This window comes from Pecten maximus, chromosome 9 (assembly GCF_902652985.1).
Source record: "Pecten maximus chromosome 9, xPecMax1.1, whole genome shotgun sequence".
Classification (NCBI taxonomy): Eukaryota; Metazoa; Mollusca; class Bivalvia; order Pectinida; family Pectinidae; genus Pecten; species Pecten maximus.
The window spans coordinates 40,028,496-40,042,425 of record NC_047023.1 but is presented as its reverse complement, the minus strand read 5'-3'; the positions used below and the strand labels follow the sequence as shown (position 1 = coordinate 40,042,425).

Here is a 13,930-nt window from a genome sequence, read left to right as displayed (position 1 = left end):
CCGTTTATAAATTATACGTACATGTACACAATGTAGTCTGTATATATGACATCGCCCGGAGTACGAATATCCGTTGTCCGGCATTCTTAATAATACAGAGACTATATCTCGTAAATTCGAGGCTATTTCAGGTGATTGTCCGGTTTACCAGAGTGCTGTCGATGTGTCTCCGTAGTTAACTGTTGCTTACCGCAGTTATGTGGATGTGTCTCCGTAGTTAACCATTGTTAACCAGAGTGCTGTCGATGTGTCTCCGTAGTTAACTGTTGTTAACCAGAGTGCTGTCGATGTGTCTCCGTAGTTAACTGTTGTTAACCAGAGTGCTGTCGATGTGTCTCCGTAGTTAACTGTTGTTAACCAGAGTGCTGTCGATGTGTCTCCGTAGTTAACTGTTGTTAACCAGAGTGCTGTCGATGTGTCTCCGTAGTTAACTGTTGTTAACCAGAGTGCTGTCGATATGTCTCCGTAGTTAACTGTTGTTAACCAGAGTGCTGTCGATGTGTCTCCGTAGTTAACTGTTGCTTACCAGAGTGCTGTCGATGTGTCTCCGTAGTTAACTGTTGCTTACCGCAGTTATGTGGATGTGACTCCGTAGTTAACCGTTGTTTACCGGAGTCATGTGGAATTTGTCTTCGTAGTTAACCGTTGTTTACAGGAGTCCTGTGGATTTGTCTCCGTAGTTAATAGTTGTTTGCCGGAGTTATGTGGATGTGTCTCCGTAGTTAACCGTTGTTTACCGGAGTCATGTGGAATTTGTCTTCGTAGTAAACTGTTGTTTACTAGATTCCTGTGGATTTGTCTCCGTAGTTAACCGTTGTTTACCGGAGTCATGTGGATTTGTCTCCGTAGTTAACCGTTGTTTACCGGAGTCATGTGGATTTGTCTCCGTAGTTACATTACATGTCGTTTATCAGAGTCCTGTTGATGTGTCTCTGTAGTAAACAATTGTTAATCTAAATCATGTGGATGTGTCTCCGCAGTTAACCGTTGTTTACTTGAGCCATGTAGAGTTTGTCCCCGCAGTTAACAGCTGTTTTCTCAAACCCTGTGGGTGTGTTTCAGTATGTAACAGTTGTTTACTTGATTCCTGTGGATGTGTCTCCGTAGTTAACCGTTGTTTACTTGATCTCTTTGGATGTGCCTCAGTAGGTTATAGTTGTTTATTGGAGTTGTGTGGATACCTCTCTGTAGTTAACTGTTGTTTACTAGATTCCTGTGGATGTGTCTCTGTGGTTAACCGTTGTTTATCGGAGTCCAGTGGATGTATTTCTGTGGTTAACCGTTGTTTATTATATTTCACAGGACGAGCGGAATCAGGTATTGACAATCAACGTTTGGCTTGATCAGGTGAGCTTAAAACTACAATGTTTTAACAATATCCAAAGTTTCATTTAATCCTTTGTTGTCTTGTAACCGTTCTATTGTTAACCGACATAGACATTCTACTTCCGCATTTCTACAATAATACTATATTTATTACACATCATCTTCAGTAACATTTTAAAGGTTTTAGAAGGCAGTTCAAGTTCTTTATTTCTTTGAATCTTGTGGTTCATCAGTAGACATTTAAATCTTTACAATGCATGAACATTAGTGATTACCACACCCACACAAACAAATAACGTAATATATATATCACTTAGTGTATAAGTATCCTCGTGACATTATGTTCGGTATATCATCTAGTAACTTTAGAAGAAAAAAAACTATATATCACCAACTGCAGGCATCGGACAAGCTAAGTGACAGAAAATGCTAGATTTGTCTACATATCTTTATTTCATACAATCACACCAAGTTTTCTGGAACTCTGATAATTCGAGGTCTCTGCTTAACTCAAAGAAAAAAAATCAGTTCCGAGAGAATTTTTTTTTTTTTTTTGCAAAACACACCTCGGTTACTTTGGATATCTGGAATAGTTTTCGTTACGTCAACTGACATGGAGATAACGAGATTTGATCGCACAACGTCATAGTTTACAAACAGACAGACAGCGGTTTCCCGTGTGAAGCAAGTCGTATAATGATCCCCTCTGTTACAGGAATGGCACGACGAGAAGCTCTCCTGGGACCCAGCTGATTATAATGGACTGGAAGTGTTGAGGATCCCGTGTACGAAACTATGGCTGCCTGACATCGTCCTCTACAATAGGTAAACACTGGTACTGGTACCATTTATACAGGCAAACAAATTCGTCTGTAATTTGCGAGGATTTTATCTTAACACAGCTACATTGTAACAACTGTGTTTGGGAGCTTTCGAAAACATCTGTTTCTTTGACATGCAAAGAGTACATTGACTTAATTTTGACAACCGTTCACTATTCAGTGATGCGATCAAAGTACACAAATTAAAATCACATTTGATCCAATAACATTCTTATACTCAGTATGGGTGAGTACACGAAGTAGACAACGACATGTATGATTTACCCATTACAACAATGCGGACCTTACGTTGCTTTTAACACAAGCCTTCTGACCACACGCACAGAATATTTCGTTCCTTATTGAACACGGGTGACAATACCTTACATCATCTTATGAAACAAAAGACGCGTATCCTTCCGGAACACAAGGTGTTATTCTCCTTACTTACCATTGCAGGGTCTCCGTGTAAACGCTTTAGTATACATGCATGTTTTATTCACTTCACCTGGCCCGGAGGACCAAGGTGAGCTGATGCCATGATGTGGCGTACGTCATCCGTCCTCGCCTCACCAATTCAAACCACTTCCTCTTCTGAACCTATGACTGGAGAGGATTCAAAATTGTGGGTCTGACCTTCAGAGAGCAGATAGCGGGGCCAAAAGCGGGCAATTTGGCTATATTGCTATAAACAACTTCTTCTCTGGAAAATTGCACGGGATTTCACTCATACATTTAATTTACATAAAACGTCCATATGTGGTATAGTGAGAGTGGTGGCCCTAATTGGGGGAAATATTTCAAAATTAATCTGTTTCAATTGCAGGGTTCTATCCTAATTCAATCTTTACCATGTCTGGGTTAGGGAAAATTGATTTTCGTATAAACGTTGGGTCTGGGGCCTCTGAGAGGTGGGGCCCAATTTTTGTTCGTTTGTTTGCTTTGTTTTGCTTTGTTTGTTTTGTTTGTCTGTTTAGTTTTGTTTTGTATGAATAACAGGTTTCTGTCTTAATCTAAGATCCCCTTATTGGAGATACGGATGCCCTTTATCAAACACTCTGTCTATCCGTCCGTACGTCTGGATTCGCTTTCCGCACGATTTCTTTTGAGGGAATTATTGAATTTTGATAAAAATTGCTTGGTAGACTTATCACGTTAACCCCTCGCTCAAGCTTGATTATCCTCATATTCCGCGCATATTTAATGGGGCTGCTGTGATCTGATTGGCTGATAGCTTTCTGCACGATATTTTTTAAGGAATGATCGGATTTTGATGAAACTCGCTTGGAAGACTTATTACTAATTATATTGATTACTTTCACAGGAACTTGATGACTGAACACAAATACATGTAATGATTGTAGATGCTATGTCATGTGTTTTATGTTTAATGCATGTTGCCCTCTTTAATTTCATGTTAATAATGTATTTGCGTGGGCGGGGGATCTTGATGACTATACGTATGTCCTTATTGTTGTCGCTGTTGTTGTCGTCGTCGTTGTTGTTGCTGCTGTTTTTGTTGTCGACGTAGTCGTTGTTGTTCATTGTCATCGTCGTCTTCTAAACAATCTGTTTGTCACCAATGTTCTGGCTTTTCTGTCGAAGATCTGTTTATATTGTCGGCGAATGGATCCCAGTCACTACTCGGCGTTCTCTAAACCTATATTAGATATATCGCCATTTAACTCGGTTTGGCTTCCGTTAATTTTGTTACCTCGATAACCTGCATGCTTCCTCCTAGCTCCGGTGGCAGTTACATTCCGGTATAATTGTACTTAAAATGTCGTCTTCTATGCGGATTTCTTTATAACGGTTCCTTTGGTCCTGCCTACATAGACACAGTTCCAGCCATGCTTGGGTAAAGACTTTTGTGTTGTTCGATCGTGTCACAGGGCCCCAATAAATGTTACAGTCCGTCTATATTTCAATGCTTGTTTGACCTAATGGAATCGCTTGATGAGTCGTACCATAGGAGACGCTAAGAGAAAAGTCACGTGGTCGGGCAGGTGACCTTTCCACGTCCGATCCAATAATTGAACAACGGTCCACTATGTAAAAGGAGAGTTCGTTGCCACTGCGCCCCACGACCCACTTGACCATCCGATACAGTCCACATATACATTTTAAAATATGTAGACATATTTCAGAGCATAGTTAACAGTATACCGTTGCACTAAGGGGGCTGGGTAAAATTCCATTTTCATAGAGATGGGTTCAGATACATAGATTGTTATAGATTAGCAAGCTCTTGGGTTCCAGTAGTTCTTATCAGTTATCGTTCAGTTATCGTCTAAATCCAAACTTGAATGAGTTTGGTTGAAGTAATATTCATAACTTTGATGTTGTTTACTAACCGGAGTGTTTGTTTTGTGAAATCTATCGCCGGAGACGTCCGCTCGTTAAAAAGATTGCTCAATTGCATTGGATGATCTGATTGTTTTGTCTTTTAAGACATGTTATGATGTTTATTTTGGAGGAAATTTTTGATCCAATTGTTTAATATCTTCATGATCAAATAATCAAAGTTAATGAAATGCTTCGGCATGCTTTTCCGATCTGTGAGTTCGTGTGTAGTTAGTGCTCTCTGTATCCTACTGCTAAGGAACACCGAATGGTACTGTATGGGTAATTTGGATGGTTTTGTATTTTTCTGGGCTGGGAGTCTCATCTGTCCTCCAACTCGTCTCTCTAATTCAATTCATACTTCGAGTCCCACGACAAACATTTCGTTCCGATCCTACAGTTTAAGAGAAATGTTTTAGTATATGTTTGTGAAATATGGTCTTTTTGAGTACTCCATTCCGGGCCTTGAGATGTGAACGTTCCTTCACGTGGAGAAATTCACAGCTTCCCATAGGAAAGCACCACTAAAACAAGAAAACAATATCGATATGTAAACTAAAGCATAGTTATATAAAAATCGAGGAAATAAGAGCAAATATTAATAAATATAATAATTATCAAGCGGTTCATGAAAAAATACCATGTGTTCCAGAAAGGCAAGTGTCCTCTCATCCATCGATGACACCCGCCGTATAAATCTAGTGTCATATTCAGGTTATATATCATCATGTCGAGGCTTCCTCATTGATCACATCATCCAGCTATTCTCGAAACCCAATGGGTTTTTTTGTTTGTTTGTTTTTTGTTTTTTTTGGGGGGGGGGGGGGGGGGGGGGGGGTTTTTCCTCAACAGTCGAAAATGTCGGGAATAAGTCCTATAATATCGAATTAAATGTGACGTGTAAATATTCGGAGGGAGATTGTTAATTGGGCGGGGGTAAAGACAGACGGCACGCGCTATATGACGCTGCCCACAATAACGTAACGTCGTCATTTTACGTAACCAAAACCAAGTAACCAAGGGGATAAAGACAGCAGGATTGAAGAAGGCTCGATGAAACCCTTTCATAAAAACTTATATTTGCTTGCAAGTATAAGAGAGAAAAAATCAAACATGGGTCTGTTCCGTGGACAGTGATATCTCAACCCTCGTGTAAGGCTTTGGCTGGCCAGGACTCGGCAAGCCTCGTGTAAGGCTTTGGCTGGCCAGGACTCGGCAAGCCTCGTGCTGACAGGACAAACTCTTACACTCGGGTTGAGATATCACTGTCCACGGAACAGACCCATGTAAAATTTTATTAATCTTTTCCCTAGCAACCGCCGGATATCCCTGTGAAGTATGTAAGAAAAACTAAACTCTCCCCAATCAACCTGATGGTTGAAATGGTTACAACTTTTTTAATCCCTAGTTTTTCTATCAGAAATTTTCAGGTGAGCAATGTTACAAAGCTGGTGACAGGTAGTTTTACTCCGGATATTTATTTTGCACTTTTTGCAGGTTCGGTCAGATAAAAAGCACAAAATCTACTCACAAAAATCTAAATTCAAAATCGACTTACAAAAACTACAAAAAATCTACATACCAAAACAACAAAAATATCTACATATAAAATCCTCATAAAAAGACAACAAACAAAATCTAACTGTGTGTCTCCTTATGTTTATACAGTGCCTCTAACTACAACGAAAAGTACATGGAGGCGTTAGCGATGGTTTCCTACAATGGACGAGTGTTCTGGCCTCCGATCGTCAAACTAAAAAGCTCTTGTGAAATGGACATTACATTTTTCCCATTTGACGACCAAATCTGTAAACTTAAAATGGGATCATGGGCATATGACGGCTTCCAAGTCGATATTTTCAACCGATCGACCCCCATTGACCTTTCAAACTTCGTTGGACACGGAGAATGGGAACTTATAGACACAAAGGCCGTTCGGAACGTAGTTGTCTACCCCTGTTGTAAGGAACCATTCCCAGATGTCACTTTTACAGTCCACATCCGGCGCCGCACGACGTACTATCTGTACAACGTCATAATTCCGTCTGTGATGTTGTCGTCACTGGCTCTTCTAGGGTTCTGGTTACACCCCGACGGAGGGGAGAAGGTGACACTGGGGCTGACAGTACTTTTGTCTCTCTCCGTCTTCATGTTGTTGATAGCAGAAAACACACCAGCGACATCGTTCTACATTCCTCTACTAGGTAAGACCAACTGCTTACTCATCTTCTACAGTCGAACCTCGCCGACTCGAAGTCATTGGGGTCCCGTAAACAAACTTTTGATATATCCCGAGTTATCGGGGCAACCGAGTATATTCTATATATACTTTGTCCTCGGGTTGTCAGAGTTAGCAATAACGAAGTTTGGCTGTTATTGTTTCTGACAAGTCCATGCATCGAGTGTCATTTTTAATATAAACATATCGATGAAAATGTATTTTTGCTGGTATATCTGAACGCAAACTATTAAGTTTTACTGAGTTTTACTTTTGTTGTGTTACAATTAAGTATCCTACTTATTCTAGTATGACACACAATTAATACAATAAAGAAGAAGTAAGAATGCCAGGAAAAATAATTACTGTTTGTCCACTGGACAGAACCTATTAGTTAGAGAACCAATCACTGAATCTTCTGTCGACAACAGATCGAACAGGGCCATTAATCAGGGTGTTCTGCTTTATAAAACCCGCACAGAAGTGGAGCTGTATAGCATATCGAGTTAGGTCTCTAACACAGGATCTTGTGAACCAAGAAAACATTTCATTACCTAACTAAAGCATTCGATATCACACTTAAGTAACATAAGTGTTTTATATCATTGCAGGTTATTTAAGAATGAATTGGTCGGTAATTAAATAGCATTTTATATAGTACGCTTTTTACAGAAGATATATCCTGTGTTTTATAAAAGCCTGTGATTTTTTCTCTGCCGTACTCTCCGCCCGACCCACAGGAGCCGGCGCCATGCCTTAATTAGGTTCCAGTGTGCTTGTAATTGTGAGGAGTTGATACTACATGTATCATTAGATCAATACACAGAAAAAAATCCCGTTTATCATTATATCTGATAGCCGACCGCCTTTTGTTTTATATCTTTTGCATACTCCTGTGCTAGAGTGCGTGATCTTTGGTTTTGTCGTCCGTTATATACGAATCAGACTCGATTTCTACAAAGCAACAGGAACATAATAATCAATGTATTGTTAACTTAACTTGTGTAAAAAGGTCAATTTAAAAGGAAAATTTTAAAAAGCGAAATATCGATGCTTTCTAAACAAAATACTATTGATTTTTTTTTAATTATTGCGTATTTTCATTAAAGAGTTTCAATAATATCAGCTTAGAGAAATTCAAATATAAAATGCGTGGGTTTTTTTTTCATATATTTTTTTTTTCTAAAGCTAACATATCAGTGACTAAAAGTCTAACGCGCGTGCTGTTAAAACAGTTGTATGTCTAATTGCCAACCTAGAGATATGATCGGACGGCACTACTAATACAAGAGAAATCGTATTCCATTTATCAAGCTCTGGTAGAACGTCTTGGGCCGACTTCCATCGATTCGTAACAGTTGAGACAGACATCTAATCGCACCAGTGTACAATTGATAAATAATAAACATTACTACATAAAAACATTACAAAACAATCACTGTTTGTATTGTGTATCGATTGTAAGAAGGGGCGTAACTCTCCGGTTCTTTATGACTTCTGATTATAGGTTGCAGACCATGATTTCATTCATCACGGAGCTTTTCGGCTGATTTATTACAAAAACTCACGGTTTTCCGGAAACAATTGTGATGTTTATTCATATCCTTTTAAATCTAAAAAAGGGAAGAAAAAGAAGAAGAAAAAAAGAAATCTATTGAAGTGTTGTAAAGAAGAAAAGCTCATTGTACAAGGTCGTGACAACAGCGGGTTTATAGAAGTTGTCACGTATCATATTTTCTTATATTACATTTTCGATAACACAATAATAAATAAAAAAAACATATTGAAGCTACATTTCTAAGATACCAGACAGAGGGACTGAGGTGGTATTTAGATTTGTATTCAAGCTTTTTTCTTTTGATAAATTGTACATTCGATAAATATTGTTAACATATTGACCAGCACGAAAACTCTCCGACTCTCCGTATATAGCTATAATTATATACCATAAATAATTTACAGATTACTATTTATATATAGCTTTATGTACATGTACCATAAATAATTAATAAATTAATCTCTATATATAGATATGTGTACCATATATGATTGATAAATTAATCTTTCCAGCAACCATAGAAATGTTAAATTGACAAACGAAGTTTCTTTTTTGAGATTTTGCATTAACCAGTTGCTGAATATGTCTTTTAATACTTTTTGATGTTTTGAAATAAATATTATCCCAGTATGATGCGATCATACTTTAACATAAAAATGAGATAGCACAGCAACCGTTACAATTGAATTGACTAATTAAGGCCTTGTTTATAATCCATATAGAAAATTATGCGAATTTCTCTGTATAAAGTACAATATTTTTTAATATTTTGTGCAGGGATTTATTTGATAACAACGATGTCCTTTACTTCCGGTTCCGTCGTGGTTGCAGTGAGCGTGTCCAGTATCCATGCACGCGGTTCCTACAATAAGAAGGTTCCCAACAGGTCTCAAAAGATTCATCATGTGTCTTTCGAAAGGGATCTGTATGGAGACTAAATATATCAGTAAATGTTACTATGACGACGAACGGCCTGTAGTTCAAATCATATCTAAGCCAATGAATGGTGAACTCAATGGAAACATCCAGCATACTGTATGTCAGGAGGAAAGGCGTAAAATCCTAGAAGGTTATGACGAACAGATTACCTCCCCTGTGTCTATTACATCGGCAAATGATGAACAAAGGCGTCATCGATCACATCCGGGATCTTTGAAAAAGGGTCAGGAAACCAAATGTTGTGAACCCGCCGTTGAAAAACCGGATGTGTACAACGGAGCTATTCTCGAGACATTGAAGTGCCTTCTGGACCAAAATAACGCCAGGCAACGAGAAGAGGACTTGAAGAAACAATGGGAAGAGGTTGCTATGGTGATTGATAGGTTCCTTTTCTGGCTGTTTCTGTTTGGGAACATAATTTCGTCGCTATACCTTCTCGTGTTGTGTCCAAATGTAATGCAAAACAAATCGATTGATTGAGCTACAATATGAACATATCTAAATTTAGATTCACTTTGATGTTTTTTTTAACAAAATATGTTACTATTTATTATGTCGTCATGACGTATATTTTATATTCAGTGATGTCCTGACGTCATATCATCACGTGAGTGAAGCTTCATATTTAGTAATAGAAAGAGTCGTTATTACATCAAAAGAGTTTGTCATATTATGTTACCAGCTTGTTAGGATTTATATGGGTTTTTCTGTACAGTCCACGTGACAACGATGATGACGTCATGTGGACGCCATAGCGATGTCAGATTCCAATGATGTTGTTGGCATGGCAGAAAAGACAAAGAAAGGGTAAAAAAGTTAAAAAGTAAATTTAATCGTGATATTTGTTTGATGTGTGTATCTGCAAGATTTTTGTTAATGTACATAGAAATCCTTATTCATTACACCATTATTTAAATCATCGCTTGTAAAATACGATCTTATGAATATGTAGAGATACTTAACAACTGGCATTCAACGGTCGACAATGTACCGATTTAAAATGTCAAATTTTGCAATAAAGATTTATTTTGACGTCATTTTTGTCAAGGAGATGTATTACGTGTGAACATCTGGTGACAGAGAATCTTACCAGGCCTTTTTTGTATCAATACAAAGAGCAAAAGGAGAGAAAAAAACAAAAAACGAAACAAAACCCCGCGATTTCGCAATGGCAATTAAGTTTATTCATCAATTATCATTGCTTGATCTGAAATGTAGAAGTGTCTTAGTGTCTCTTGAATAATTATTGTGACAATTATGAATGCTTATGGTTTAACGCAGTAAATTAATATATATATATATATTGGGTATACATTGATTTCAGTAGAACCTTGTTATAATATAATTTATTTAATTAGCGAAACATTGCTATCATTAAGCTATTTTGGCGATGTACATTATGTATACAAGAAGAGTCTAAAAATTTCAAGGCCAAGTTAATTGGAACTGTATGAATTACACCGATGATGAATGAGTAACATTGAAGTGTTTCTGTATCTGTACCCACACACGGGACTAGTAGTGTTTGTGTTAAGATGGAGTTTGTTTACTTTGTTTCTGTATCTGTACCCACACACGGGATAAGTAGCGTTTGTGTTAAGATGGAGTTTGTTTACTGTGTTTCTGTATCTGTACCCACACACGGGATAAGTAGCGTTTGTGTTAAGATGGAGTTTGTTTACTGTGTTTCTGTATCTGTACCCACACACGGGATAAGTAGTGTTTGTGTTAAGATGGAGTTTGTTTATTGTGTTTCTGTATCTGTACCCACACACCGGATAAGTAGTGTTTGTGTTAAGATAGAGTACTCACACACGGGACTAGTAGTGTTTGTGTTAAGATGAAGTTTGTTTATTGTGTTTCTGTATCTGTACCCACACACTGGATAAGTAGTGTTTGTGTTAAGATAGAGTACTCACACACGGGACTAGTAGTGTTTGTGTTAAGATGGAGTTTGTTTATTGTGTTTCCCTGTGGTTTGTCGTAATGCTTCAATCGAAAAAATCCGTGACAAAGACAATATAGAAATGAAACTCGTTATTCCGTACCTCAGTAATAAAAAAAACCTTGGTTTTCTGGTTTTGATAATCCGTACAACAGTAATATGATGGCACACTGTTAATCCTTACTCCTATACTCCGTTAGAATCTCATTAATCCGGAATTCCATATCCTGTTAGAATTCAGTAATCCGTACTCCTGTATTTCGTTGGAATCTCATTAATCCAGATTATACAAATGTAATATCATTGTGATAATTCGTGCTCTTATAGTAAGGTACACGTTTAACTCTAGTACTGGTATACCTGTACTTCGATAGGAACTTGTTTATCAGCACTCGGGTATCCAGGTAATTCAATAGAACCTTGCTAATCTGTGTCAGCAAATAAACTTATCGAAACTGATTTGGACGCTTGGTGTCTTTTAACAGGGCTCTTTGCATGCCAAAAGTTTCCTTCCTGATATCAATATTAAACAAGATGTTTGACACCGAAGTCTCCGTGTTTGATAATCATAATTAACTCAAGAATAGAACGTTTAGGCACGAGTCGTGTCAGCAACAGGACCGCATAGTGGTGTCTTACGGACCTCGGGCCGGTTATGTTCAAGGAAATTAAGATAACGGTGTTCATTAGACAATGGTAAATATATTAAGATAACGGTGTTCATTAGACAATGGTAAATATATTAAGATAACGGTGTTCATTAGACAATGGTAAATATATTAAGATAACGGTGTTCATTAGACAATGGTAAATATATTAAGATAACGGTGTTCATTAGACAATGGTAAATATATTAAGATAACGATGTTCATTAGACAATGGTAAATATATTAAGATGAAGGTGCTCATTAGACAATGGTAAATATATAAGATAACGATGTTCATTAGACAATGGTAAATATATTTGTGGGATTTAGGTAACGATATTTACATCTGAGTGAAGAGTTACATTATGTGAATGACAATTGTACATATTAACTGTCTAAGTATTGTTCAAACCTGGCAAGAGTTATCTCTCTCTCTCTCTTTTAAATCATACGTTTTGTAATCATTAAAGTTGGACATGTTTTGTACGAATTTTTCATGTCCAGGTTGACCTGAATAGGTTTATTTATTCATTTATCTAGTAACCTTTATTTAAAGATACTATTAAATGCACATATAGATGGTTATCATGATTGTTTCAGGGCTAACTGTAGATTAACTTAATTCATTATTTAAGATTGCTTTACCTTATTGCCAATTTTGGAAGCCCGTGACTCATTAAGACATTTTCAGATGACACCAAATAATTGCACAATAAAGTTATGTTAAATCAGCTGTATAATTTGCTTACAAATGATGTAATAGTTCTTATAATCATGATAACCTTTCAAACCTTTCATTGAATTGCGTGATTGAAAATGTTGAATAAAATTGTTTTATGTTCTATACATTGTTGTTGATTGGTTTTTGATAATTTGATTTAAATACATTTATTGTCAAACTTATGACAAAAGAAAACGCGCAAGTTTCAAAACCTCATCTTCCAATATACATTTACATATAGAAGACTAGAAATACAATGATAATATACATACTTATACAATAATACAATATGTGTTTCTATCAAAGTATGTTGTTGGATTTAATAAAAGTGTGAACATATCTAGAAACATTTGAATTCAGGTCCACGGTAAGACGGGGTTTCCAAATAGATTTGTTTCCAAATTGAAATCAACATTTAGAGTTTAAATTTTAATAATGGTATCCTTTTCATTGATAAAAATACTACATTCTATAAAGTAGTAAGAGACAATCCCACAAGGGTTACCACAAGTACATGCCGCATTATTTACAAGGTTTACCCCTAAATAGACCATAATTAAGGGACCTACAATGGTGCCTAAGCCCTGTTCGTGTTAAGATCAAGCCTAGTTCGTGTTAAGATCACCGACCCCGAAATATATGGGTGGGGGAGACTGTAAATCTGACTTTAACGAGGATAGGAATAAATCAAATAAAGGTATAGTAAATACTTTTCATTATCTAAAGCATCCCAACTATAAAGAGTAGAACATATTAAAGAATGGCTGGAGAGAGGGATAGTCTTAATTGAGGAATCCAATTGGTAATGTTTCGTAAAGGATAGCGATTTCTTTCATCAATAATAATTGGCAATAAGTCGGGAGTTAATTTGTTGTGCACCCTGTAGTTCAATTCGAGTTTTCTAAGATGGAAAGAGTTACTGTCTCATTATATTAATCATCAATAGGTCATTAGGTATGGCCAGATCAAACACGGCCATATCTGGTCAGTCATTAGGTATGGCCAGATCAAACACGACCATATCTGGTCAGTCATTAGGTATGGCCAGACCAAACACGGCCATATCTGGTCAGTCATTAGGTATGGCCAGATCAAACACGGCCATATCGGTCAGTTATTAGGTATGGCCAGACCAAACACGGCCATATCTGGTCAGTCATTAGGTATGGCCAGATCAAACACGGCCATATCTGGTCAGTCATTAGGTATGGCCAGATCAAACACGGCCATATCTGGTCAGTCATTAGGTATGGCCAGATCAAACACGACCATATCTGGTCAGTCATTAGGTATGGCCAGACCAACCACGGCCATATCTGGTCAGTCATTAGGTATGGCCAGATCAAACACGGCCATATCTGGTCAGTCATTAGGTATGGCCAGACCAAACACGGCCATATCTGGTCAGTCAT

General features: G+C 37.4%; 1 protein-coding gene across 1 annotated transcript in view; it reads left to right on the top strand.

Annotated features, from left to right (window-relative positions):
* Positions 1 to 12,643, top strand: part of LOC117334631 (neuronal acetylcholine receptor subunit alpha-10-like) — a 63,663-nt gene extending 51,020 nt beyond the window's left edge. Inside the window, 5 exon segments of the mRNA XM_033894348.1 lie at positions 1,303 to 1,347; positions 2,042 to 2,151; positions 6,159 to 6,694; positions 9,044 to 9,150; positions 9,152 to 12,643. Of these exon segments, the coding sequence (XP_033750239.1) occupies positions 1,303 to 1,347; positions 2,042 to 2,151; positions 6,159 to 6,694; positions 9,044 to 9,150; positions 9,152 to 9,685 (1,332 nt within the window). The 3' untranslated portion in view covers positions 9,686 to 12,643.
* Positions 12,644 to 13,930: the final 1,287 nt, after the last annotated feature.